The 27407-nt window shown below is 49.0% G+C and overlaps 1 protein-coding gene across 2 annotated transcripts in view; it reads right to left on the bottom strand.

Annotated features, from left to right (window-relative positions):
* The window catches only part of SESTD1 (SEC14 and spectrin domain containing 1), a 164150-nt gene that overhangs the window by 6418 nt on the left and 130325 nt on the right, over positions 1 to 27407 (bottom strand). For both annotated transcript variants that reach the window (XM_030209824.1, XM_030209823.1), the window contains exons 14-16: positions 25627 to 25708; positions 25030 to 25152; positions 13538 to 13729 (exon numbers count right to left, since the gene is read on the bottom strand). In XM_030209824.1, coding sequence (XP_030065684.1) covers positions 13538 to 13729; positions 25030 to 25152; positions 25627 to 25708 — 397 coding nt within the window. The remainder of the gene's footprint in view (positions 1 to 13537; positions 13730 to 25029; positions 25153 to 25626; positions 25709 to 27407) is intronic.

Genomic DNA, 27407 nt, shown 5'->3' with positions numbered 1-27407 from the left:
GCGGGAGGGGTACAAAGCTGCCCTACAGCCGCACGAAGCGGGAGGGAGTGCCGGCAGAATTTATGTCTCAATCCAGCCCCGTAAAACGGAGGGGAGAGGAATGCAGCAGCTCACTGTAACACAAACTCGTCTCAACTCTTGAAGAATCCAAGTGAAAGAACTTGAACACGAAGTCTTTCTGAAATAACTGAAGACTAAACTTGAACCTGAAATGCAACCAGAATAAAAACAGAACAGATATCTGGGAGGGGCTATGGATTGATCAGCTATGATTAATGGAAAGAAAATTATCAGGTATGATTATACATAATTTTACCTTCCATATCATCAAGCTGATCAATCCATAGACTGGTGGGATGTACCGAAGCAGTACTCACCCAGGGCGGGACATTGAAATCCCTGACCTCAACACTGAAGCTCCAAACCGGGCCTCCGCCCGTGCAGCCACAGTCAAACGGTAATGCTTGGAGAATGTATGAGCCGAAGCCCAAGTTGCCGCCTTGCATATCTCTTCCAAGGAGACGGATCCGGCCTCTGCCATCGAGGCCGCCTGAGCTCTCGTGGAGTGAGCCTTCAGCTGGATAGGCGGCACCTTCCCCGCGGCCACATAAGCCGCTGCAATGGCTTCCTTGACCCATCTTGCCACTGTAGGCTTAGCAGCCTGCAGACCCTTACGAGGACCTGCAAACAGGACAAACAGATGATCCGATTTCCGGAAATCATTGGTCACTTCCAAGTATCTGAAGATGACTCGTCTCACATCCAGATATTTAAGAGCAGAGTACTCCTCTGGGTAGTCCTCCCTACGAAAGGAAGGGAGACAGAGCTGCTGATTCACATGGAAGCGAGAAACAATCTTGGGCAGGAAGGAAGGCACTGTGCGAATAGTCACTCCTGCCTCAGTGAACTGCAGAAAAGGCTCTCGACATGAGAGCGCCTGGAGCTCGGAAACTCTTCTGGCTGAAGTGATAGCCACCAAAAAGACTGCTTTCAACGTCAGGTCTTTCAGAGATGCCCTCGACAAGGGTTCAAAAGGCGGCTTCTGCAATGCTCTTAGCACCAGGTTGAGATTCCACGCAGGCACCACTGAGTGCAGAGGAGGGCGCAGGTGATTAACTCCCTTGAGAAAGCGCACCACATCTGGCTGCGAAGCCAGGGAAGCACCCTTCAGGCGGCCCCTGAAGCAAGCCAGAGCCGCTACCTGGACTTTAAGGGAACTGAGCGACAGGCCTTTCTCCAGACCTTCTTGCAGGAACGCCAACACTGAAGAAATTGGAGCAGTGAAGGGAGAAAGTGAGCCTGCTTCACACCATGCTGCAAAGATACACCAAACCCTGGCGTAAGCAGTAGAAGTAGAGTGTTTCCTCGCTCTCAGCATAGTGGCGATGACCTTGTCTGAGAAGCCCTTCTTCCTCAGACGCTGCCGCTCAATAGCCAGGCCGTAAGACCAAAGGGAGAGGGATCCTCCATCACCACGGGACCCTGATGTAACCGGCCCTGCTCCACTGACAGCCGCAGAGGATCATCGACTGAGAGCCTGATCAAGTCCGCATACCAGGGACGTCTGGGCCAATCCGGACCCACCAGGATTACCCTGCCGGGATGCTTTGCCACCCGGTCTAGCACCCTGCCCAACATGGGCCAGGGCGGGAACACATAGAGGAGCTCTTGTGTCGGCCACTGTTGGAGAAGAGCATCTACTCCCAGGGATCGAGGGTCCCGTCCTCTGCTGAAAAAGCGCGGCACTTGGCAATTGGCCGATGACGCCATCAGATCTAGGCTCGGCTGGCCCCAGCGCTTCGTGATGTCCAAGAACGCCTGAGCAGATAGTTGCCACTCTCCGGGCTCCAAGGTATGGCGACTGAGAAAGTCCGCCTTGACATTCATGACTCCGGCAATGTGGGCCGCTGAAAGCTGCTCCAGGTTCGCTTCCGCCCACTGGCAAAGACTCATAGCCTCCTTGGCTAGAGGGGCGCTCTTGGTACCTCCCTGGCGGTTGATATAGGCCACAGCCGTGGCATTGTCCGACAGGACCCGTACAGGCTACAACACCAGTACCGGGATGAACTCCAATAACACCAACCGAATGGCTCTGAGTTCCAGGAGGTTGATAGACCACTTGCCTCTGCAGGAGACTAGAGCCCCTGCGCTGTCCTTCCCAAGCAGTGGGCTCCCCAGCCCATCAAAGAGGCGTCTGTCGTGACGACAATCCACTCCGGGGTCACCAGAGGCAATCCTGCAGACAACTTGTCTGTCTGCGTCCACCAGCTCAGCGCCTTGCGCACTGCTGGGTCCACGGGAAGGCGCACAGCATAATCCTCCGACATCGGAGTCCAGCGCAGCAGCAGAGATAGCTGTAGTGGTCTCATATGAGCCCTGGCCCAGGGCACTACTTCCATCGTGGCCGTCATAGAGCCCAACAGCTGCACGTAGTCCCAAGCCCGAATAGGAGAGGCTACTAGGAACTAGTCCACCTGAGCCTGAAGCTTGACAATCCGATTGTCTGGCAGGAACACTCTGCCCACTTGGGTGTCGAATCGAACTCCCAGATACTCCAGGGACTGAGTCGGGCGCAGCTGGCTCTTCTTCCAGTTGATGATCCATCCCAGGGAGCTCACAAGAGCAACTACCCGGTCCATAGCTTTGCCGCACTCTGCATAAGAGGGGGCTCGGATCAACCAGTCGTCCAGATAAGGATGGACTTGTACTCCTTCCTTTAGCAGGAAGGCCGCTATGACCCCCATTACTTTGGAAAAGGTCCGCGGAGCAGTAGCCAACCCGAAAGGGAGGGCTCTGAACTGGAAGTGTCGTCTCAGGACTGTAAAACGCAGAAAGCGTTGGAGAGGAGGCCAGATGGGAATATGCAGGTACGCTTCCTTGATGTCCAAGGAAGCCAAGAACTCTCCTGCCTTCACTGCCGCTATAACAGAGCGGAGAGTCTCCATGCGAAAGTGCCTCACTTTCCAGGCCCGATTGACCCCTTTGAGGTCGAGGATAGGCCAGACAGAACCTCCTTTCTTTGGAACCACAAAGTAAATGGAGTAACGTCCCTTGCCAATCTGATTTTTTGGCACCGGAACGACCGCACCCAGGCGGATCAGGTTGTCCAAGGTCTGCTGCACTGCCACAGCTTGACCGGAGACTTGCAGGGAGAGAGTACAAACCCGTCTCTTAAGGGTTGGCAGAACTCTAGCTTGTAGCCGTCTCTGATGACTTCCAGCACCCACGCGTCTGAAGTTATAGTGGTCCACTCGCCCAGAAACGAGGACAGCCGTCCTCCAATCTGCACTGGGGCGTGGACCAAGGCCCCCTCATTGGGTACGAGACCCTGGGGGAGGACCGGAGGGAGCACCTCTGGGACGGCGGTCTCTGCGAAAGGAATGCTGCTTGGGGGAGAAATTCCTCTTGAAGGAAGAGGGGGCAGAGGAACCCGACTTGCCCGGGCGGTACCGACGGGCTTCCAGCCACCGTCCTCTGGAGGTACCGGGACGAGTACTAGCCCGAGCCCTGACCTCTGGTAATTTCTTGCCCTTAGACGTGCCGAGATCGGTCACGATTTTGTCCAGCTCGACCCCAAAGAGCAGCTTGCCTTTAAAAGGCAATCTAGCCAGGCGGGATTTAGAGGCGTGGTCAGCAGACCAATGTTTCAGCCAAAGCCACCGCCGCGCAGAGACTGTCTGAGCCATGCCTTTAGCTGAGGCTCTCAAGACATCATACAGCAAGTCTGCCAAATAGGCTAAGCCCGATTCCAGGGCCGGCCAATCAGCCCTCAAGGAAAGATCCGAGGGGGGAAGCCCGCTGCACCATAGTCAGGCACGCCCTGGCCACATAGGAGCCGCAAACTGAGGCCTGCAAACTTAAAGCAGCTGCCTCAAAGGACGACCTTAAGGCCGCCTCCAATCTTCTGTCTTGGGCGTCCTTTAGGGCCGTGCCACCTTCCACCGGCAACGCCGTTTTCTTAGTCACCGCAGTGATTAAAGAATCCACGGTAGGCCACAGATAGGCCTCACGTTCACTCACAGCCAAAGGATAGAGGCGGGACATAGCCCTAGCCACTTTAAGGCTCGTTTCCGGGACATCCCATTGAGCCGCAATTAAGGTGTGCATGGCATCATGCACGTGGAAGGATCTAGGCAGGCGCTTCGTCCCCAGCATAATGGCAGAGCCAACAGGGGCTGAGGGAGAGACGTCCTCCGGAGAGGAAATCTTCAAAGTGTCCATGGCCTGCACTAACAGGTTGGGCAAATCCTCTGGGCTAAAAAGCCGCGCTGCAGAGGGGTCATCCGCTCCATCCGAGCGGGGATCTATCTCCTCCAAGGAATCCGCAAAGGACCGTTGGGAGACCTCAGACACGCTGCCCTCATCTACATCGGAGGAGACAAAGTCCTCCAAGGCCTGGAAATCAACCCGAGGGCGTTTACCTCTGGGAACCTCAACCTCTTTATCAGAAGAGGGAGCAGGGGCAGCGTTTTGCATGAGGAAAGCCTGATGCAGCAGCAAAACAAATTCGGGGGAGAAACCCCCCAGACTGTGCACTTCCGCAGCCTGGGCAACAGCCCTAGACGCACTCTCAACCGGCGCTCGCAATAGCGGGGGAGAGACATGCTGCGCATCCAAAATGGCGTCCGGCGCGAAACTCCGCGAAGGAGCCGCGCGGGAAGAACGGCGCTTAACTTTAGCCGCTTGTGCCGTCGCCCAAATTAAGGGCGTTCATGGCATTAATGTCTCCAACCTCAAGGGCGGCCCAAGAAGAAGCCGTCCGAGCCGCGTGGCCGGCCAAGATGGCGGAGGCGAGCAGCGGGGGATGGGCGTTTATGGCGGGAAAAAACCGCCACGCCGGAGGAACGACCGGGACATTCATCGGTCACTAAACTGTCACCCATCAAGGGCGAATCAGGTTGTAAAACCCCCGCATCCCCTCTAGAAGCGCTCCAGCGATCCGGGGAGCGACCCTTTGCGCCCTCGCCCTCCGACGCCATATGCCACGAGGAGAAGAATCGGGGAACCCCCTGCCCGCTATAAAAAGGTAAAATTACCTGCTTGCCGCTCCGAGCTGCAACGAACTGGTGTCCCAGTGAGTAGCTGCAATGAACGTTTAAAGAAACGTCGAATTAAACGCCTTTAAAGACGTTTAAAATTTTTTTTTTTTTTTTTAAACGGAGCCAGCGGGAGGGGGGAGAAAAGGAGGGACCTGGCACCACCAGGTTTGCACTTGCTCAAAAGAGCCCTCAACCCCAGGCCTCAACAAAACCTAAGGATTAGGCTTGGAGGCCTAGCCAGAGCTGCTGCTGTGTGTGACCACCACCTGCTGAGATAGAGAACATACTGAGGAGTTTCCGGCAGCACATGACCACATATAGGGAGGCAAAAGTTTGCTCTCTATCTCCACCTGCTGGTAGATGGACACAACCCACCAGTCTATGGATTGATCAGCTTGATGATATGGAAAAATAATTTCTTTACAACAGTCTGCTAGGCTAGAAAGAATGAAAAATGTACTACAAGGAACAGGTGGAGAAATCATGTAGAGAATTTCTATAGAACTCTTTCAGTTTCCTGTGTGTTGGAGTGTATCTGTATTGTCTGAATGTCTCTCTGGTGTGGACAAGTGGTTTGAATGGTGCGGTACTCAACCATTCTGTTGATTTGCAAAGAATAGTAAAATGATACTGCTTCTGATAATATTTCAAATCATTAGATGACACTGTCAACAGATTTCATGGGTTTTTATAGGGTGCTATTATTTCATGGCAAAAGGTATTTCCATACTCCACTAGTATGTAGTACATATAGCAACTAACAACAAACTACACAGGCCAGTCAGTGAGTGTCACTGTACATAGTAACCATTAGGTAAGCTATACAGTTAAGCCGCTGTGTTTAAAAGTTTAATTTAAAACAAAGAAAATGAGATATATATCTCAATTATTAGGAGCCAGCCTAACATAGCTAAAGGGAGGGGGATACAAGGTGGAGAAAACATAGCGGGAATGCCTCATATAATTATTTCCAATCTCTCTCTATGTGTCTGTGACCAGAAGAGTAAAGAAGAGGGGAGAGGCAGTTTGAAAGGAGCAATTCCCTAACTGTTGTGATTGAGTGTATACAAATTTCTATGTTGCAGAAACAAATTCTTCTTACACCAAAAATGTATTGAGTTATTTTATGGGAAGCTTATTTTAATCAGTTTTTTCCCCAGGCCAAATTTGGCCCCACTCCATTCCATTTTCTAAAGAGTTATTTTTCCTCCAAATAGATGAATGAATGGAGAGACATTTTCAACTCCTCAGAACATCAAAAATATTAGCCCACACATGAGCAATAACAGTCTTTGTATGGGAATCCACTATCTTAACAAGCACAAAGAGGACTTTATTGCATAAACAAATCCAACAATTTATGTGAAATAAATGTGGAGAAAAAGACCTCAGGACAAAACACTGCCAGTCCCTTAAAGAGAAGACTGCAGCACATACATACATCCCTGGTCAGAAAAAGAAACTCCACAAATTGCCCAGCAATAGCTAAATGTATCAGCCATACAAAGAGTTTATGTCATGTAATACAGTTCTTATAATTCTTTGAAAACAAATGCTCAAGCTACTTATCTCTGACTAAAATAAGTGACTTGATAAGTAGCTTGAGCATTTGTTTTCAAAGAATTATAAGAACTGTATTACATGACATAAACGCTTTGTATGGCTGATACATTTAGCTATTGCTGGGCAATTTGTGGAGTTTCTTTTTCTGACCAGGGATGTATGTATGTGCTGCAGTCTTCTCTTTAAGGGACTGGCAGTGTTTTGTCCTGAGGTCTTTTTCTCCACATTTATTTCACATAAATTGTTGGATTTGTTTATGCAATAAAGTCCTCTTTGTGCTTGTTAAGATAGTGGATTCCCATACAAAGACTGTTATTGCTCATGTGTGGGCTAATATTTTTGATGTTCTGAGTTTGTACAGCTCATCCTTAGTTCATTATTGTTATCACTCATTTAGGGGAATAGGCAGGGAAAAACAAAACCCAATATGATCAAAATAATATAATTACAGAATCTATGTGGGAGCTGTTGATGAATGATGCAAGGGAAACTTGGTTACAAAAGATGTGGAGAAAAGGACCTCAGTGATAAAGTACAACCACCTAAGGTTAAGCATAAAAACTACTAGGAAAAATCACCATCACGGGCCAGAAAAACCCCACATCTGTGCATGTAGTATATTAGATTTTTAAAATCATTCATCCTGTTTCTCAATTCTCATTATCATTTATCCCAGGGCACTAGTGCACAGTTGTCTGTAAACAAACAAAGGTAAAATTATGTATAATCATACCTGATAATTTTCTTTCCATTAATCATAGCTGATCAATCCATAGACTGGTGGGTTGTGTCCATCTACCAGCAGGTGGAGATAGAGAGCAAACTTTTGCCTCCCTATATGTGGTCATGTGCTGCCGGAAACTCCTCAGTATGTCGATATCAAAGCTCCATCCGCAGGACTCAGCACTTAGAGAATTACACCCACGAAGGGACACTCTGCCCAGCTCACCACCGCCGAGACGGGGGAGGGGAATTAACCCAGCTCATCCCCACACAAGTGGGGGAGGGGAATCCGTCCAGCTCATCCCCGCGGAGCGGGGGAGGGACACCACACCCGCCGATGCGGGGGGATCTGGCTTATCCTGCAACCGCAACCGCGGGAGGAGCTGACTGACCCTAACACCGCCGAAGCGGGAGGGGTACAAAGCTGCCCTACAGCCGCACGAAGCGGGAGGGAGTGCCGGCAGAATTTATGTCTCAATCCAGCCCCGTAAAACGGAGGGGAGAGGAATGCAGCAGCTCACTGTAACACAAACTCGTCTCAACTCTTGAAGAATCCAAGTGAAAGAAGAACTTGAACACGAAGTCCTCCTGAAGTAACTGAAGGCTAAACTTGAACCTAAAATTCAACCAGAATATAAACAGTACAGATATCTGGGAGGGGCTATGGATTGATCAGCTATGATTAATGGAAAGAAAATTATCAGGTATGATTATACATAATTTTACCTTCCATATCATCAAGCTGATCAATCCATAGACTGGTGGGATGTACCGAAGCAGTACTCACCCAGGGCGGGACATAGAAATCCCTGACCTCAACACTGAAGCTCCAAACCGGGCCTCCGCCCGTGCAGCCACAGTCAAACGGTAATGCTTGGAGAATGTATGAGCCGAAGCCCACGTTGCCGCCTTGCATATCTCTTCCAAGGAGACGGATCCGGCCTCTGCCATCGAGGCCGCCTGAGCTCTCGTGGAGTGAGCCTTCAGCTGGATAGGCGGCACCTTCCCCGCGGCCACATAAGCCGCTGCAATGGCTTCCTTGACCCATCTTGCCACTGTAGGCTTAGCAGCCTGCAGACCCTTACGAGGACCTGCAAACAGGACAAACAGATGATCCGATTTCCGGAAATCATTGGTCACTTCCAAGTATCTGATGATGACTCGTCTCACATCCAGATATTCAAGAGCGGAGTACTCCTCTGGGTAGTCCTCCCTACGAAAGGAAGGGAGACAGAGCTGCTGATTCACATGGAAGCGAGAACCAATCTTGGGCAGGAAGGCAGGCACTGTGCGAATAGTCACTCCTGCCTCAGTGAACTGCAGAAAAGGCTCTCGACATGAGAGCGCCTGGAGCTCGGAAACTCTTCTGGCTGAAGTGATAGCCACCAAAAAGACTGCTTTCAACGTCAGGTCTTTCAGAGATGCCCTCGACAAGGGTTCCAAAGGCGGCTTCTGCAATGCTCTTAGCACCAGGCTGAGATTCCACGCAGGCACCACTGAGTGCAGAGGAGGGCGCAGGTGATTAACTCCCTTGAGAAAGCGCACCACATCTGGCTGCGAAGCCAGGGAAGCACCCTTCAGGCGGCCCCTGAAGCAAGCCAGAGCCGCTACCTGGACTTTAAGGGAACTGAGCGACAGGCCTTTCTCCAGACCTTCTTGCAGGAACGCCAACACTGAAGAAATTGGAGCAGTGAAGGGAGAAAGTGAGCCTGCTTCACACCATGCTGCAAAGATACGCCAAACCCTGGCGTAAGCAGTAGAAGTAGAGCGCTTCCTCGCTCTCAGCATAGTGGCGATGACCTTGTCTGAGAAGCCCTTCTTCCTCAGACGCTGCCGCTCAATAGCCAGGCCGTAAGACCAAAGGGAGAGGGATACTCCATCACCACGGGACCCTGATGTAACAGGCCCTGCTCCACTGACAGCCGCAGAGGATCGTCGACTGAGAGCCTGAACAAGTCCGCATACCAGGGACGTCTGGGCCAATCCGGACCCACCAGGATTACCCTGCCGGGATGCTTTGCCACCCGGTCTAGCACCCTGCCCAACATGGGCCAGGGCGGGAACACATAGAGGAGCTCTTGTGTCGGCCACTGTTGGAGAAGAGCATCTACTCCCAGGGATCGAGGGTCCCGTCCTCTGCTGAAAAAGCGCGGCACTTGGCCATTGGCCATGACGCCATCAGATCTAGGCTCGGCTGGCCCCAGCGCTTCGTGATGTCCAAGAACGCCTGAGCAGATAGTTGCCACTCTCCGGGCTCCAAGGTATGGCGACTGAGAAAGTCCGCCTTGACATTCATGACTCCGGCAATGTGGGCCGCTGAAAGCTGCTCCAGGTTCGCTTCCGCCCACTGGCAAAGACTCATAGCCTCCTGGCTAGAGGGGCGCTCTTGGTACCTCCCTGGCGGTTGATATAGGCCACAGCCGTGGCATTGTCCGACAGGACCCGTACAGGCTTCAACACCAGTACCGGGATGAACTCCAATAACACCAACCGAATGGCTCTGAGTTCCAGGAGGTTGATAGACCACTTGCCTCTGCAGGAGACTAGAGCCCCTGCGCTGTCCTTCCCAAGCAGTGGGCTCCCCAGCCCATCAAAGAGGCGTCTGTCGTGATGACAATCCACTCCGGGGTCACCAGAGGCAATCCTGCAGACAACTTGTCTGTCTGCGTCCACCAGCTCAGCGCCTTGCGCACTGCTGGGTCCACGGGAAGGCGCACAGCATAATCCTCCGACATCGGAGTCCAGCGCAGCAGCAGAGATAGCTGTAGTGGTCTCATATGAGCCCTGGCCCAGGGCACTACTTCCATCGTGGCCGCCATAGAGCCCAACAGCTGCACGTAGTCCCAAGCCCGAATAGGAGAGGCTACTAGGAACTAGTCCACCTGAGCCTGAAGCTTGACAATCCGATTGTCTGGCAGGAACACTCTGCCCACTTGGGTGTCGAATCGAACTCCCAGATACACCAGGGACTGAGTCGGGCGCAGCTGGCTCTTCTTCCAGTTGATGATCCATCCCAGGGAGCTCAAAAGAGCAACTACCCGGTCCATAGCTTTGCCGCACTCTGCATAAGAGGGGGCTCGGATCAACCAGTCGTCCAGATAAGGATGGACTTGTACTCCTTCCTTTAGCAGGAAGGCCGCTATGACCCCCATTACTTTGGAAAAGGTCCGCAGAGCAGTAGCCAACCCGAAAGGGAGGGCTCTGAACTGGAAGTGTCATCTCAGGACTGTAAAACGCAGAAAGCGTTGGAGAGGAGGCCAGATGGGAATATGCAGGTACGCTTCCTTGATGTCCAAGGAAGCCAAGAACTCTCCTGCCTTCACTGCCGCTATAACAGAGCGGAGAGTCTCCATGCGAAAGTGCCTCACTTTCCAGGCCCGATTGACCCCTTTGAGGTCGAGGATAGGCCGGACAGAACCTCCTTTCTTTGGAACCACAAAGTAAATGGAGTAACGTCCCTTGCCAATCTGATTTTTTTGGCACCGGAACGACCGCACCCAGGCGGATCAGGTTGTCCAAGGTCTGCTGCACTACCACAGCTTGACCGGAGACTTGCAGGGAGAGAGTACAAACCCGTCTCTTAAGGGTTGGCAGAACTCTAGCTTGTAGCCGTCTCTGATGACTTCCAGCACCCACGCGTCTGAAGTTATAGTGGTCCACTCGCCCAGAAACGAGGACAGCCGTCCTCCAATCTGCACTGGGGCGTGGACCAAGGCCCCGTCATTGGGTACGAGACCCTGGGGGAGGACCGGAGGGAGCACCTCCGGGACGGCGGTCTCTGCGAAAGGAATGCTGCTTGGGGGAGAAATTCCTCTTGAAGGAAGAGGGGGCAGAGGAACCCGACTTGCCCGGGCGGTACCGATGGGCTTCCTGCAACCGTCCTCTGGAGGTATCGGGACGAGTACTAACCCGAGCCCTGACCTCTGGTAATTTCTTGTCCTTAGACGTGCCGAGATCGGTCACGATTTTGTCCAGCTCGACCCCAAAGAGCAGCTTGCCTTTAAAAGGCAATCTAGCCAGGCGGGATTTAGAGGCGTGGTCAGCAGACCAATGTTTCAGCCAAAGCCACCGCCGCGCAGAGACTGTCTGAGCCATGCCTTTAGCTGAGGCTCTCCAGACATCATACAGCAAGTCTGCCAAATAGGCTAAGCCCGATTCCAGGGCCGGCCAATCAGCCCTCAAGGAATGATCCGAGGGGGAAGCCCGCTGCACCATAGTCCGGCACGCCCTGGCCACATAGGAGCCGCAAACTGAGGCCTGCAAACTTAAAGCAGCTGCCTCAAAGGACGACCTTAAGGCCGCCTCCAATCTTCTGTCTTGGGCGTCCTTTAGGGCCGTGCCACCTTCCACCGGCAACGCCGTTTTCTTAGTCACCGCAGTGATTAAAGAATCCACGGTAGGCCACAGATAGGCCTCACGTTCACTCACAGCCAAAGGATAGAGGCGGGACATAGCCCTAGCCACTTTAAGGCTCGTTTCCGGGACATCCCATTGAGCCGCAATTAAGGTGTGCATGGCATCATGCACGTGGAAGGTTCTAGGCGGGCGCTTCGTCCCCAGCATAATGGCAGAGCCAACAGGGGCTGAGGGAGAGACGTCCTCCGGAGAGGAAATCTTCAAAGTGTCCATGGCCTATAACAACAGGTTGGGCAAATCCTCTGGGCTAAAAAGCCGCGCTGCAGAGGGGTCATCCGCTCCATCCGAGCGGGGATCTATCTCCTCCAAGGAATCCGCAAAGGATCGTTGGGAGACCTCAGACACGCTGCCCTCATCTACATCGGAGGAGACAAAAGTCCTCCAAGGCCTGGAAATCAACCCGAGGGCGTTTACCTCTGGGAACCTCAACCTCTTTATCCGAAGAGGGAGCAGGGGCAGCGTTTTGCATGAGGAAAGCCTGATGCAGCAGCAAAACAAACTCGGGGGAGAAACCCCCCAGACTGTGCACTTCCGCAGCCTGGGCAACAGCCCTAGACGCACTCTCAACCGGCGCTCGCAATAGCGGGGGAGAGACATGCTGCGCATCCAAAATGGCGTCCGGCGCGAAACTCCGTGAAGGAGCCGCGCGGGAAGAACGGCGCTTAACTTTAGCCGCTTTTGTGCCGTCGCCCAAATTAAGGGCGTTCATGGCATTAATGTCTCCAACCTCAAGGGCGGCCCCGAAGAAGCCGTCCGAGCCGCGTGGCCGGCCAAGATGGCGGAGGCGAGGAGCGGGGGATGGGCGTTTATGGCGGGAAAAAACCGCCACGCCGGAGGAACGACCGGGACATTCATCGGTCACTAAACTATCACCCATCAAGGGCGAATCAGGTTGTAAAACCCCCGCATCCCCTCTAGAAGCGCTCCAGCGATCCGGGGAGCGACCCTTTGCACCCTCGCCCTGCGACGCCATTGCCACGAGAAGAATCGGGGAACCCCCTGCCCGCTATAAAAAGGTAAAATTACCTGCTTGCTGCTCCGAGCTGTAACGAACTGGTGTCCCAGTGAGTAGCTGCAATGAACGTTTAAAGAAACGTCGAATTAAACGCCTTTAAAGACGTTTAAAATTTTTTTTTTTTTTTTTTTAAACGGAGCCAGCGGGAGGGGGGAGAAAAGGAGGGACCTGGCACCACCAGGTTTGCACTTGCTCAAAAGAGCCCTCAACCCCAGGCCTCAACAAAACCTAAGGATTAGGCTTGGAGGCCTAGCCAGAGCTGCTGCTGTGTGTGACCACCACCTGCTGAGATAGAGAACATACTGAGGAGTTTCCGGCAGCACATGACCACATATAGGGAGGCAAAAGTTTGCTCTCTATCTCCACCTGCTGGTAGATGGACACAACCCACCAGTCTATGGATTGATCAGCTTGATGATATGGAATACCTGATTGCTGATTCTACCACCTTAAAACAAGCCTGTAGAAGTCTCAGGCTGAACAATCCTCCGTCACTGAATGTAAATTCCCTGATCTATGTCTTGGAAGGCATCCAGAAGCATCAAGGAAAACACAGTAGAGCTGGCATGAGTACACAGCCTTGTTTTATAGGATGTGAGACAGAGAAAGGATAAGCGAACTCACTCACTGTACCCCTCTGGCCATCTGATATATAACAGACAGAACAATCACATATGAATGCATGCAGAGCATCAAGTCAGAGTAAAACAAGCTATTTTATTTTCACTTGCAGATAAATAGGATTAGCTAAAGGAAAATATTCTTAATGAAAGAAACTAACCTTTTCAGCAGTAGAATGAAATGCAACAGCCATTTCTAACCTATGAACTCTCTCTTCTGAGGTTATTGTAAACTGTTTCCATACTCTGTTCAGTCTTGGGAGCGTGTCCCCAGATGACCTGGAAGCACATCGTAGGGATTGGCACAAAACAACAGTAGCCTGCAGTAATTGTCGCCCATAATCATAAGTGCTCTGGAAAAAGTTTTAGAAAGAAGCAACGCTGGTGTTAGGATACATTAACTTTCTAACAACTGAATTATCATTGACAGCATTTGCACTAAAGTAGTTTCATTTAAAGTGCTTTCCATTATGAGCATTATTCTGAGTTATTCTATACAATTCATCAATCAACTAGAGCAGATTGTTTTTGTTACAGAAAAAAAAGGTGTTGCTAAATTTTAACCGACAAGAAACTCAGAAGAATGAAACCCTCTTATTGTAATTATTAGAAACAAAAATTGTCCATGTCATCAGATGTTTCAGTTGCCAACATACACAAAAAGAAATCGCAACCCATCACTATCAGTTAATGCTATATGTTGCACCATCATATATCAAACCTTCTCTAGTCACTGTATTGTTACCAGGATATTGTCTTGTAAATAACCATAGGTCCATATTCTTAATCATTATGACTTCGGACTCATGTTACATTAGCTTTATTTTTGCTTTCCAAATAAATTACAACTGCCTATGCGTAGCCCAAATCGACCCCAGAACATACCTACATTAAAGGGGTAATGCTATACCTGTGCCCCTCGACCACATGGTGAGTGCCTATTCTATCTAGGTGCCTAGGTTCCATTATAGAATACAAGTGTAACCTGTTATTGATATGCCTGCATTCACACCAGCCACACAGAAGGCTTAAGTGCAGATGCCTAAATGGGGTAGGGACACATGTAACTTACAGTATTCTGTAAGTTGAATGAGTAAGCGGGAGCCTTGCCAGTGTCCCACACGTGTGTATCCCCTTTGCAAATATGTGCTTTGCAAGACAGTTGTGTATTTACAGAATAGGACTTAGGTAGAATACATACCTATGCCCCTATATCCTAGTGTTACATGTAAATGTTACTATCCATTTATAAAACTGCCCTTTAAGAGGGTAATTCTATAATAGGATAATGTACCTATACTGAGCTTATTCTATAAAAAGAAGGTACCTACTTTTCTTTATAGAATACTAGTGCAAATAGCCAAATATGTGCAATTACTTACACCAACCCTATAGTACCATATATGTGTGTAAATGATAGCTTTCTATAATATGCACATGTACCTGTGCACTCCACCAATGTGCACATCCACTGGCAAAATATACACCTATGGAATGATGGTGCATACTTTCCACTAGTCTGTATTCTTAAGGGGCCACTTATGTGTCTCCTTATAGAATTGCTCCACAAATAAGCATACAAATATGTATGATCTTACCATCACATTTCTTTAGAGGCACATAGGGGCAATTCTATAACAGGGTAGCACAATTTAGGCACCCACTTTACGTGGGCTATGGTAAAATTATGTATAATCATACCTGATAATTTTCTTTCCATTAATCATAGCTGATCAATCCATAGACTGGTGGGTTGTGTCCATCTACCAGCAGGTGGAGATAGAGAGCAAACTTTTGCCTCCCTATATGTGGTCATGTGCTGCCGGAAACTCCTCAGTATGTCGATATCAAAGCTCCATCTGCAGGACTCAGCACTTAGAGAATTACACCCACAAAGGGACACTCTGCCCAGCTCACCACCGCCGAAACGGGGGAGGGGAATTAACCCAGCTCATCCCCACACAAGTGGGGGAGGGGAATTAACCCAGCTCATCCCCACACAAGTGGGGGAGGGGAATCCGTCCAGCTCATCCCCGTGGAGCGGGGGAGGGACACCACACCCGCCGATGCGGGGGGATCTGGCTTATCCTGCAACCGCAACCGCGGGAGGAGCTGACTGACCCTAGCACCGCCGAAGCGGGAGGGGTACAAAACTGCCCTACAACCGCACGAAGCGGGAGGGAGTGCCGGCAGAATTTATGTCTCAATCCAGCCCCGTAAAACGGAGGGGAGAGGAATGCAGCAGCTCACTGTAACACAAACTCGTCTCAACTCTTGAAGAATCCAAGTGAAAAAACTTGAACCCGAAGTCTTCCTGAAGTAACTGAAGACTAAACTTGAACCTGAAATGCAACCAGAATAGAAACCATACAGATATCTGGGCGGGGCTATGGATTGATCAGCTATGATTAATGGAAAGAAAATTATCAGGTATGATTATACATAATTTTACCTTCCATATCATCAAGCTGATCAATCCATAGACTGGTGGGATGTACCGAAGCAGTACTCACCCAGGGCAGGACATAGAAATCCCTGAACTCAACACTGAAGCTCCACACCGGGCCTCCGCCCGTGCCGCCACAGTCAAGCGGTAATGCTTGGAGAATGTATGGGCCGATGCCCAAGTTGCCGCCTTGCATATCTCTTCCAAGGAGACGGACCCGGCCTCTGCCATCGAGGCCGCCTGAGTTCTAGTGGAGTGAGCCTTCAGCTGGATAGGCGGCACCTTCCCCGCGGCCACCTAAGCCGCGGCAATGACTTCCTTGACCCATCTTGCCACTGGAGGCTTAGCAGCCTGCAGACCCTTACGAGGACCTGCCAACAGGACAAACAGATGATCCGATTTCCGGAAATCATTGGTCACTTCCAAGTATCTGATGATGACTCGTCTCACATCTAGATATTTGAGAGCAGAGTACTCCTCTGGGTAGTCCTCCCTACGAAAGGAAGGGAGACAGAGCTGCTGATTCACATGGAAGCGAGAACCAATCTTGGGCAGGAAGGAAGGCACTGTGCGAATAGTCACTCCTGCCTCAGTGAACTGCAGAAAAGACTCTCGACATGAGAGTGCCTGGAGCTCGGAAACTCTTCTGGCTGAAGGATAGCCACCAAAAAGACTGCTTTCAACGTCAGGTCTTTCAGAGATGCCCTCAACAAGGGTTCAAAAGGCGGCTTCTGTAATGCTCTGAGCACCAGGTTAAAATTCCACGCAGGCACCATTGAGTGCAGAGGAGGGCGCAGGTGCTTAACTCCCTTGAGAAAACGCACCACATCTGGCTACGAAGCCAGGGAAGCACCCTTCAGGCGGTCCCTGAAGCAAGCCAGGGCCGCTACCTGGACTTAAAGGGAACTGAGCGACAGGCCTTTCTCCAGACCTTCTTGCAGGAATGCCAACACTGAAGAAATTGGAGCAGCGAATGAAGAAAATGAGCCTGCTTCGCCACGCTGCAAAGGTACGCCAAACCCTGGCGTAAGCAGTAAAAGTAGAGCGCTTCCTCGCTCTCAGCATAGTGGCGATGACCTTGTCTGAGAAGTCCTTCTTCCTCAGACGCTGCCGCTCAATAGCCAGGCCGTAAGCCCAAAGGGGGAGGGATCCTCCATCACCACGGGACCCTGATGTAACAGACCCTGCTCCACTGGCAGCCCCACCAGGATTATCCAGCCCGGATGCTTTGCCAATCGGTCTAGCACCCTGCCCAACATGGGCCAGGGCGGGAACACATAGAGAAGCTCTTGTGTTGGCCACTGTTAGAGGAGAGCATCGACTCCCAGAGATCGAGGGTCCCGTCCTCTGCTGAAAAAACGCGGCACTTGGCAACTGGCCGATGACGCCAATAGATCTAGGCTCGGCTGGCCCCAGCGCTTCGTGATATCCAAGAACGCCTGAGCCGATAACTGCCACTCTCCGGGATCCAAGGTATGGCGACTGAGAAAGTCCGCCTTGACATTCATGACTCCGGCAATGTGGGCTGCTGACAGCTGCTCCAGGCTCGCTACCGCCCACTGGCATAGATTCACGGCTGCCTTGGCTAGAGGGGCGCTCTTGGTACCTCCCTGGCGGTTGACATAGACCACAGCCGTGGCATTGTCCAACAGGACCCGTACTGGCTTCAACGCCAGTACCGGGATGAACTCCAAAAAACGCCAACCGAATGGCTCTGAGTTCCAGGAGGTTGATAGACCACTTTGCCTCTGCAGGAGACCAGAGCCCCTGCGCTGTCCTTCCCAAGAAGAGGGCTCCCCAGCCCGACAAAGAGGCGTCCGTCGTGACGACAATCCACTCCGGGGTCACCAGAGGCATTCCTGCAGACAACTTGTCTGCCTGCGTCCACCAGCTCAGCGCCTTGCGCACTGCTGGGTCCAAGGGAATGCGCACAGCATAATCCTCCGACATCGGAGTCCAGCGCAGCAGCAGAGATTGTCGAAGTGGTCTCATATGAGCCCTGGCCCAGGGCACTACATCCATCGTGGCCGACATAGAGCCCAACAGCTGCACATAGTCCCAAGTCCGAATAGGAGAGGCTACTAGGAACTAGTCCACCTGAGCCTGAAGCTTGACAATCCAATTGTCTGGCAGGAACACTCTGCCCACTTGGGTGTCGAATCGAACTCCCAGATGCTCCAGGGACTGAGTCGGGCGCAGCTGGCTTTTCTCCCAGTTGATGATCCACCTCAGGGAGCTCGAAAGAGCAACCACCCGGTTCACAGCTTTGCCGCACTCTGCCTAAGAGGGGCTTGGATCAACCAGTCGTCCAGATAAGAATGGACTTGAACTCCTTCCTTCCACAGGAAGGCCGCGATGACCACCATTACTTTGGAGAAGGTCCGCGGAGCAGTAGCCAACCCGAACGGGAGGGCTCTGAACTGGAAGTGTCGACCAGTACTGCAAAACGCAAAAAGCGTTGATGAGGAGGCCAGATGGGAATATGCAAGTACGCGTCCTTGAAGTCCAAGGATGCCAGGAACTCTCCTGCCTTCACTGCCGCTATAACAGAGCGGAGGGTCTCCATGCGAAAGTGCCGAACTTTCAAGGCCCAATGGACCCCTTGAGGTCAAGGATAGGCCGTACAGAACCTCCTTTCTTTGGAATCACAAAGAAAAAGGAGAAACGTCCCTTGCCAGGCTGATTCTCTGGCACCGGAACGACCGCCCCCAGGCGGAACAGATTGTCCAAGGTCTGCTGCACTACCACAGCTTTGACCGGAGACTTGCAGGGAGAGAGTACAAACCCGTCTTTTAAGGGTCGGCAGAACTCTAGCTTGTAGCCGTCTCTGATGACTTCCAGCACTCAAGCGTCTGAAGTTATTGTGGTCCACTCGCCCATAAACGAGGACAGCCGTCCTCCAATCTGCACTGAGGCGTGGACCAAGGCCCCGTCATTGGGTACGAGACCCTGGGGGAGGACCGGAGGGAGCACCTCCGGGACGGCGGTCTCTGCGAAAGGAATGCTGCTTGGGGGAGAAGTTCCTCTTGAAGGAAGAGAGGGCAGAGGAGCCCGACCTGCCCGGGCGGTACCGACGGGCTTCCTGAGCCCGTCCTCTGGAGGTACCAGGGCGAGTACTAGCCCGAGCCCTGACCTCTGGTAACTTCTTGCCCTTAGACGTGCCGAGATCGGTCACGATTTTGTCCAGCTCGACCCCAAAGAGCAGCTTGCCTTTAAAAGGCAATCTAGCCAGGCGGGATTTAGAGGCATGGTCAGCAGACCAATGTTTCAGCCCAAGCCACCGCCGCGCAGAGATTGTCTGAGCCATGCCTTTAGCTGAGGCTCTCAAGACATCATACAGCAAGTCTGCCAAATAGGCTAAGCCCGATTCCAGGGCCGGCCAAACAGCCCTCAAGGAATGATCCGAGGGGGAAGCCCGCTGCACCATAGTCAGGCACGCCCTGGCCACATAGGAGCCGCAAACTGAGGCCTGCAAACTTAAAGCAGCCGCCTCAAAGGACGACCTTAAGGCCGCCTCCAATCCTCTGTCTTGGGCGTCCTTTAGGGCCGTGCCACCTTCCACTGGTAACGCCGTTTTCTTAGTCACCGCAGTGATTAAAGAATCCACGGTAGGCCACAGAAAGGCCTCACGTTCACCTTCAGGCAAAGGATAGCGGCGGGACATAGCCCTAGCCACTTTAAGGCTCGCTTCCGGGACATCCCATTGAGCCGAAATTAAGGAGTGCATGGCATCATGCATGTGGAAGGTTCTAGGCGGGCGCTTCGTCCCCAGCATAATGGCAGAGCCAACAGGGGCTGAGGGAGAGACGTCCTCCGGAGAGGAAATCTTCAAAATGCCCATGGCCTGCACTAACAGGTTGGGCAAAACCTCTGAGCTAAAGAGCCGCTGCAGAGGGGTCATCCGCTCCATCCGAGCGGGGATCCGTCTCCTCCAAGGAATCCGCAAAGGACCGTTGGGAGACCTCAGACACGCTGCCCTCATCTACATCGGAGGAGACAAAGTCCTCCAAGGCCTGGGAATCAACCCGAGGGCGTTTACCTCTGGGAACCTCAACCTCTTTACCAGACGAGGGAGCAGGGGCAGCGTTTTGCATGAGGAAAGCCTGATGCAGCAGCAAAACAAACACGGGGGAGAAACCCCCCAGACTGTGCACTTCCGCAGCCTGGGCAACAGCCCTAGACGCACCCTCAACCGGTGCTCGCAAGAGCGGGGGAGAGACATGCTGCGCATCTAAAATGGCGTCCGGCGCGACACTCCGCGAAGGAGCCGCGCGGGAAGAACGGCGCTTAACTTTAGCCGCTTTTGTGCCGTCGCCCAAATTAAGGGCGTTCATGGCATTAATGTCTCCAACCTCAAGGGCGGCCCACGAAGAAGCCGTCCGAGCCGCGTGGCCGGCCAAGATGGCGGAGGCGAGGAGCGGGGGATGGGCGTTTATGGCGGGAAAAACCGCCACGCCGGAGGAAGGACCGGGACCATTCATCGGTCACGAAACTGTCACCCAACAAGGGCGAATCAGGCTGTAAGACCCCCGCATCCCCTCTAGAAGCGCTCAAGCGATCCGGGGAGCGACCCTTTGCGCCCTCGCCCTCCGACGCCATATGCCACGAGGAGAAGAATCGGGGAACCCCCTGCCCGCTATAAAAAGGTAAAAATTACCTGCTGTCCGCTCCGAGCTGTAACGAACTGGTGTCCCAGTGAGTAGCTGCAATGAACGTTTAAATAAACGTCGAAATAAACGCCTTTAAGGACGTTTAAAAATTTTTTTTTTTTTCAACGGAGCCAGCGGGAGGGGGGAGAAAAGGAGGGACCTGGCACCACCAGGTTTGCACTTGCTCAAAAGAGCCCTCAACCCCAGGCACTCAACAAAACCTAAAAATTAGGCTTGGAGGCCTAGCCAGAGCTGCTGCTGTGTGTGACCACCACCTGCTGAGATAGAGAACATACTGAGGAGTTTCCGGCAGCACATGACCACATATAGGGAGGCAAAAGTTTGCTCTCTATCTCCACCTGCTGGTAGATGGACACAACCCACCAGTCTATGGATTGATCAGCTTGATGATATGGAAGAGTCTATTTTCTAATGGCAATTACATGCATAATTTCCATTCTAGAATACGAGCCTAAATCAGCTGTTATGCAACTGCATTTAAGCATACCCAATTACATACACCAACAGCAGGAATAAATATGCATACTTATGTGCATAACTTAAAGTATTCTGACAGTTACATGCATAAGTAGGAGACACACCAAGTGTGATATTATCAAATTATGAGATATCATTCTGAAAGAGATTTCAAAGGATGGATTTTATAGTTTAACCATAGAGTGCTACTGTCACATGGCAACAGGTATTAGTTGGCACCTTATTCCTCAAAAAAAGGAAACCACACAAAGTGTGGAGGTGCACTTAATCCCCACAAAACAATATAGAGAGAAAATGAGAAGAGTGGGGGAAGATAGGCTCAATCAATAGGGGAGACGTATATTTGAAAAAAGTATAATATTTATTGTAACAGGTTGACTCAACACAGCCGTGTTTCAGCGCCGTAGCGCCTTCTTCAGGAGTCTTCCAAAGGTATATCGAGTACTTGAATGATTCATACTCCAAGAGAAACCCAATTTCAAAGAAAATGCAGTTCCCTCTCTTCCAGATTTAAACCACCTTTGCAGTTCGTCCTTTTTGGACGTGTTACTATGGCCACGCTTGCTGTATGCATCTCTGCCACTGCTCTGGAAGAGAAGGAACTGCATATTCTTTGAAATTGGTTTCTCTTGGAGTATTAATCATTCAAGTACTTGATATACCTTTGGAAGACTCCTGAAGTGCTACGGCGCCGAAACACGACTGTTGAGTCAACCTGTTACAATAAATATTATACTTTTTTGAAATATACGTCTCCCCTATTGATTGGAAAGAACCTTATTCCTCAACCATTATGAAAGCTATACAGTTCAGTCACTAGGTTTCACTACAGAATCTCTATATATAAAAGGCAACACCAACGTTCTATGAAGCCTCCAGCCAGAAGTGTGAAGGGGGAGAGATATCCGGTTTTCCCCATGAGTGTCTGCCCCGCCCTCGCTCTCTCTCTAACACAAACAGTGAAGGAAAACAGCAAAGCAGGAAATCAAATCGCTCTCTCTGTAACAATGAAGGACTCAGAGGGGGGAGGGGAGAGAGGGCAGGAACACACACACTCCCACATGCACACAGAAGAAAACCTTGCTAGCCCCCGTTTCATTTGCATCAGAAACGGGGCTTTTTTACTAGTTTACAATAAAGAAAATAAATCAGACATTTGAACCATAATAGGTAGCCCATCAAGAACAAGAATAGGGCACTGCACTGCAAAGAAAGCATGCCTCATGGAATTAATTCCAATCCCTCTGTGTGTGTGCCTGTGTTTGTGTATATGTATTAGTATGTCCATGTACATCTGTGACCAAGAGAATAGAGAGGAGGGGAGAAACAGCTTGAAAGTAATAAATTCTTTAACTGTTATGTTTTAGTGTATCAAAGTTTCTATGCTGCAGATGCTGGAACTACTTCTCCCACAGAAATGTACTGGACCACTTTCGGGGGGAGTTATATGCTTATATATCTGGAATCCCCAGTCCAATTTAACCCATTTTCAAACTCAATGTGTCCTTTCACCCATTTTAACTCCAAGGCAACTTTTGTCCCGTTCTGTTAAATTTTTAGAGAGTTATTTTGCTCCAAGACAGACCAACAGATATTTTTACCTTATATGTATAATTTCTTTCTAATATCTGTTGGCTTGGAAAGGGAAAAAATGATTACATTTCTGCAAGATAGGTTCATTAACTCTTATTTAGCAGAAGAACACTAAATACCTCCAACTCCTGCTTCTGGGAGTAAGCAACATGAGATTAGACTTGAACCTCCAACTGACCAGTCCTTGTTACTGTCATAGGCAGAATGCTGGGTTTGATGGACCATTGGTCTGATCCAGCAAAAACTTTTTTACATTCTCTCTTCACTTTAACATCTCTCTGGCTCTGACCATCCACTTATTACAGTTTTGCTACCTTGAGATGAATTGTACATGATCACTCTTAAATCACTACTGCACTTCCTATTACGTACCTCTCTGAAATTTCTAAACCTTATATACATCTCCACTGCCCCGCAAGCTTTCTTAGATCATTTCTCATTTTGTCTATTTCCTTGGGGGTTTCCAACCATCACGACTCTTTGTCATCTGTAGAAAGTAGCAACAATTACTACTGGCAGCACTGGCAAACACTGCTGTTGTTATCCCCAGGGTAGAATCTTATGAGAGAACAGTGCAACTGAAAAATGGTTTAGGACTAGACAGCACTAAGACAAAGTTGTGCCTTCAAAATATCTAAGCACCTTTAGATCCTTTGCTGACATTCTTAGTGAAACGGATTGCCTCTATATTTCTTCCTTTTACATCTTGTATGGTGCAAACAGTATTGCCCATGGCCTGGAAGGAAACAACTATATGGTCTAAAAAGACATCTTCAACTTGAGGACTCTGTAATTAATTTTAGGCCAATTGCTCAGTTGCCTTTTATATCAAAAGTTGCGGAACAAGTTGTAGCAGACTACTTGGTAGCTCATGTGGCTTCCCATAGCGCAGTGTTTCCCAAGTCCAGTCCTGGAGTACCCCTTGCCAGTCAGGTTTTCAGGATATTCAAAATGAATATGCATGAACTTGATTTGCATATACTGCCTCCATTATATGTAAATCTCTCATGCATATTCATTGTGGATATCCTGAAAACCAAAGTGGCATGGGGTACTCCAGAACCAAACTTGGGAAACACTGCCATAAGGTATTGCACCTAATCAAATGGGTTTTCATATGCACTATATAGTACAGAAACAGCTATGCTAGGGCTGCTTCACAGTATTCAGTTGGAACTGGTCAACAAGCAGACAGCTCTCTTGCTATCCTTACATTTGTCTGTGGCTTTTGATAGGTGGATCATGAACTACTTTTATCCCATCTTGCAGATATTGGATTACAGGCGGGTCTGCTCCAACGGTTTCATTCTTATCTTTCTGGTAGGTCATATTCGGTCATTTGGCAGAATAAGGCTTTGGCTTCTTTTGCTTTTCCATGGGGGAGTTCCACAGGGGTCTCTTTTGGCACCTATGTTATTTTTCCCCACTGGCAACGTTAATCCAATTTTTGGGGCTGATACACTATATTTATGCAGATGTTCAAATTTTGGCACCGCTAGAGACTGTAGACCCCTCTTCTCTGGCTGCATTTTCAGAAAAATTGTTAAATATAGAGGCTTGGTTTAAAGCACATACATTGCTACTCAGTGGTGTTTTCAGGGGGTAAACCTGGTCCTTCCACAATGGCTCTCAACTTCAGAGGAACTGTCTTGCAGGTTTAGTGACACCACTAAGGTATTAGTAGTAGTTGTGGAGTCTAACCTCACTTTCCATTTACATGTGTCTTCGGTAGTATGATCTAGTTTTTTTTTTCAGCTGAGACGTATTAGATCCATTCGTCATTTGTTTACCTCAGCAGGTTTGTGTGTTCCTGTACATGCTTCGGTTGGATTATTGTAATGCCCTGTTGTTGGGTGTTAGCCAGAAGGAAATCAAATGATTACAGATTATTCAAAATGTTGCTGTTAGTTTGATCATGTAACATGTTTTATACAATTTTGTTGTTGATCTTCAAAAAATCTTGCACTCAGGGGTTCCTAATTTTTTGTCTGTCCATCTTTTGCCCTATGTTCCATCTAAGGCTCTATGTTCTAGCCAACAAAATGTTTTATCTATTCCTTCTGTTCGAGTTTCCCCAAACAACCTTTTGGAAATCAATGTTTAGTGTGATTGGTTCAACATTGTAGTATGCCCTTTCTTTGATAATTCCATCAGAGGGCTCTCTCTGTGTTTAAAACTCTATTGAAGATGCATTTGTTTTGTGTTGCTTTTGAATCCTGAACCTAATCAGGATAAAGCGGAAAGCTACTTAGTCTCCTGTGTGCTATTGGAGCTCAGCAAACATGTTGTATTTGGTAAAAATTTGTTAGTATTTTTGTGAACTCTATTTATTATGTTTTGTTACAGTTGTATTTTAATTATATTATTATATTGATTTTATATGTACACCGCTTTGATGGTTTTATGTCCTTAGGAGGTTAATCAAATAAATGTACCTTTGAACCTTAGATCTCAAGCTATGTCTTACCTGTGCTACATCAACAAACTTCCTGTGTTTTTCTAACAAAATCTTGGTTTCTTGAACATCATCTCCCAGTCTTATGTGGGTTTTCAGCAAAGCATCCAGCAATTCATTTAACCATTCTACTGCCTTTAGAAACAGGAAAGTAAATGCAAATTCAGAAGTCTTTCAAAATGTCTTCATTGTAAAGACAAAGGGCACTATACAAATGAACCAGAATAATTTCTGTGACATATTGCTATTCTTCAAGATAATACCTATCCAGATAAAACCTACAAAAAGTTTTAGTTTGCAACTGGTATATGAATTACTCATAATGCTATAAACAATCCTGAGCATCATCTGAAAAGGAGGACTAAAAATCTAAGATTATTATTATCATCACTTAAATACATTCTTTGATATGTTTTTCCTTTAGGCAACAAATGTAGGCAGTGAGGAAGGCATATCGTTTCTCATATGTTTGTCAACATAAGAACTCACAACAAACTGAATACAATACCGGGGCACACTGTACATATTCTTGCTCTGTAACATCAATCAGGAAATTATGTGGACTATACAAGTTACCACACCACACAGTATTATTTAGCTATTTTTTACCTGTGAAGCATCTTCTTCGCATTTAAACAGCTGCACCATCTGAAGCATTTTTAACCTTCGTACATCTACCATATCTTCACACCTAAGAGAATAAAATAAATACATAAATTACACACAAAATATACCAAATTTAAAGTGTTATTAAATGACCAGAGACAACAGGGTTCTAATCCCACTTCGTCTACCGACCCTCTTTGGGACCTTGGGAGAGTTACTTTACCCCTTCACTGCCTCAGGTACAAACTTAGGGCTTGATTTTCTCATGCTTTTGCACATTAATGCCTGTTAAATTCAAATTAAAAGCACAATGCATTAGCATGTTAGTAAATCTAGCACTTAGATTGTAAGTCCTCTGGGAACATGGAGATACCTACAATATCTGACTGTGACTTATCTTGAGCTTGAATTGTAAAGGTGAATAATTAACAAAATCCAAATTCAAATGATTAACACATGAAAGAAAGTTACTAGCAAGATACAAGCAATTAAAAAAGAAACTTAAGCCTTGCAATGAAACCACTTAAATAACTCCCTAAGGGTTAGATATACTAAAAGGCACTACCACTGAAGTATGGGGACACAGTCCTGGTCACCATTAAGGGCAGATTTAGAGCCTATTATACAGGGTTCCAGAAGGAGTCCAAATGCATAGCTCCCAGTCCAAAGCTATGGTGGGGATGGAGGAGGGGGTTCTCAGGTAGTTGTGAATCAAGGCTTATAGCACCAGGATCCCAGCACTAGTTCTGACTGAAATGAAAGGAAAATAAGTAAGGAAGAACTAGTAGTCATAAAGAGGCTCAATGATCAAAGGGAGATACACAGCCTTATACGCATCACATATATAAACACATCTCTTACCCTAAGCTAACTTTCCAGAGGCGAGTAGCGTGAAATGTGAGGACAAGTCATTTCTGAGTGGAAATAGATGTTTATAAAATTGCACCTCTATTTTGTAAAGTTATGCTCCTGCAGCCTGTGTATGCAAAACTTTACTCAGATTAAGTATAGGTGTTCCCAGGCTGAGAGAGAGTTTGAAAATATGTACAAACCTTATAATATTTGCATTTACTCATGTCAATTAAATCAGCAATTTTTGTGTGGTCAACAGCAGGTTTAGGTGTAAAGGCATAAATTCTCTCAGCTAATTTTTTTAAAGTGGAATTATGCACATACATTCATTCTGAAAATGTGCCAGTACCAGCAGAGTGAAAACTGTTAGTAGTATTTTACTCATAAGCTCATTTGTCAAATAATCCCTAAATATGCAATACAATTCATTTTGAGGACTGTTGACCAAAGTGAGGTAAAGTTTTACACACTAAGTGCAAAGGCTGTGTAGTAACTGTTAGGTGCATGAACAATCAGCATGGATACACTGTGTTAAGTGCACCTGTGCAAACTGCACAAGTGACAATTGTTGAGGCATATTTTTAAAGCACTTAGCCTTCCAAAGTTCCATAGGTTTCTATGGAACTTTGGAAGGCTAAGTGCTTTGAAAATATGCCTCTTGGCCCTTTCATAAAGGCATGCCAAAAAAGTGGGCTGCGGTAGTGTGGGCGCGTGTATTGGATGCACGCTGGACCATTTCTCCAGGGCATCTGGAAAAAGGTTTTGGGGGGGGGGGGGGGGGGGGGGGGGGCATGAAATGGACGTGTGGCAAAATGAAAATCAGCACGTGTCTATTTACGGCCTGAGCCCTTAACGCCACCCGTTGACTTAGCAGTAAGGGCTCACGCATGTCCAGTGGACGGCAACTGCCGATTACCGCTGGGAATGCCCCC

Source organism: Microcaecilia unicolor, chromosome 7 (assembly GCF_901765095.1).
Source record: "Microcaecilia unicolor chromosome 7, aMicUni1.1, whole genome shotgun sequence".
NCBI lineage: Eukaryota > Metazoa > Chordata > Amphibia > Gymnophiona > Siphonopidae > Microcaecilia > Microcaecilia unicolor.
Note: the sequence above shows the minus strand (reverse complement) of the source record. Positions and strands in the feature narration are given on the sequence as shown.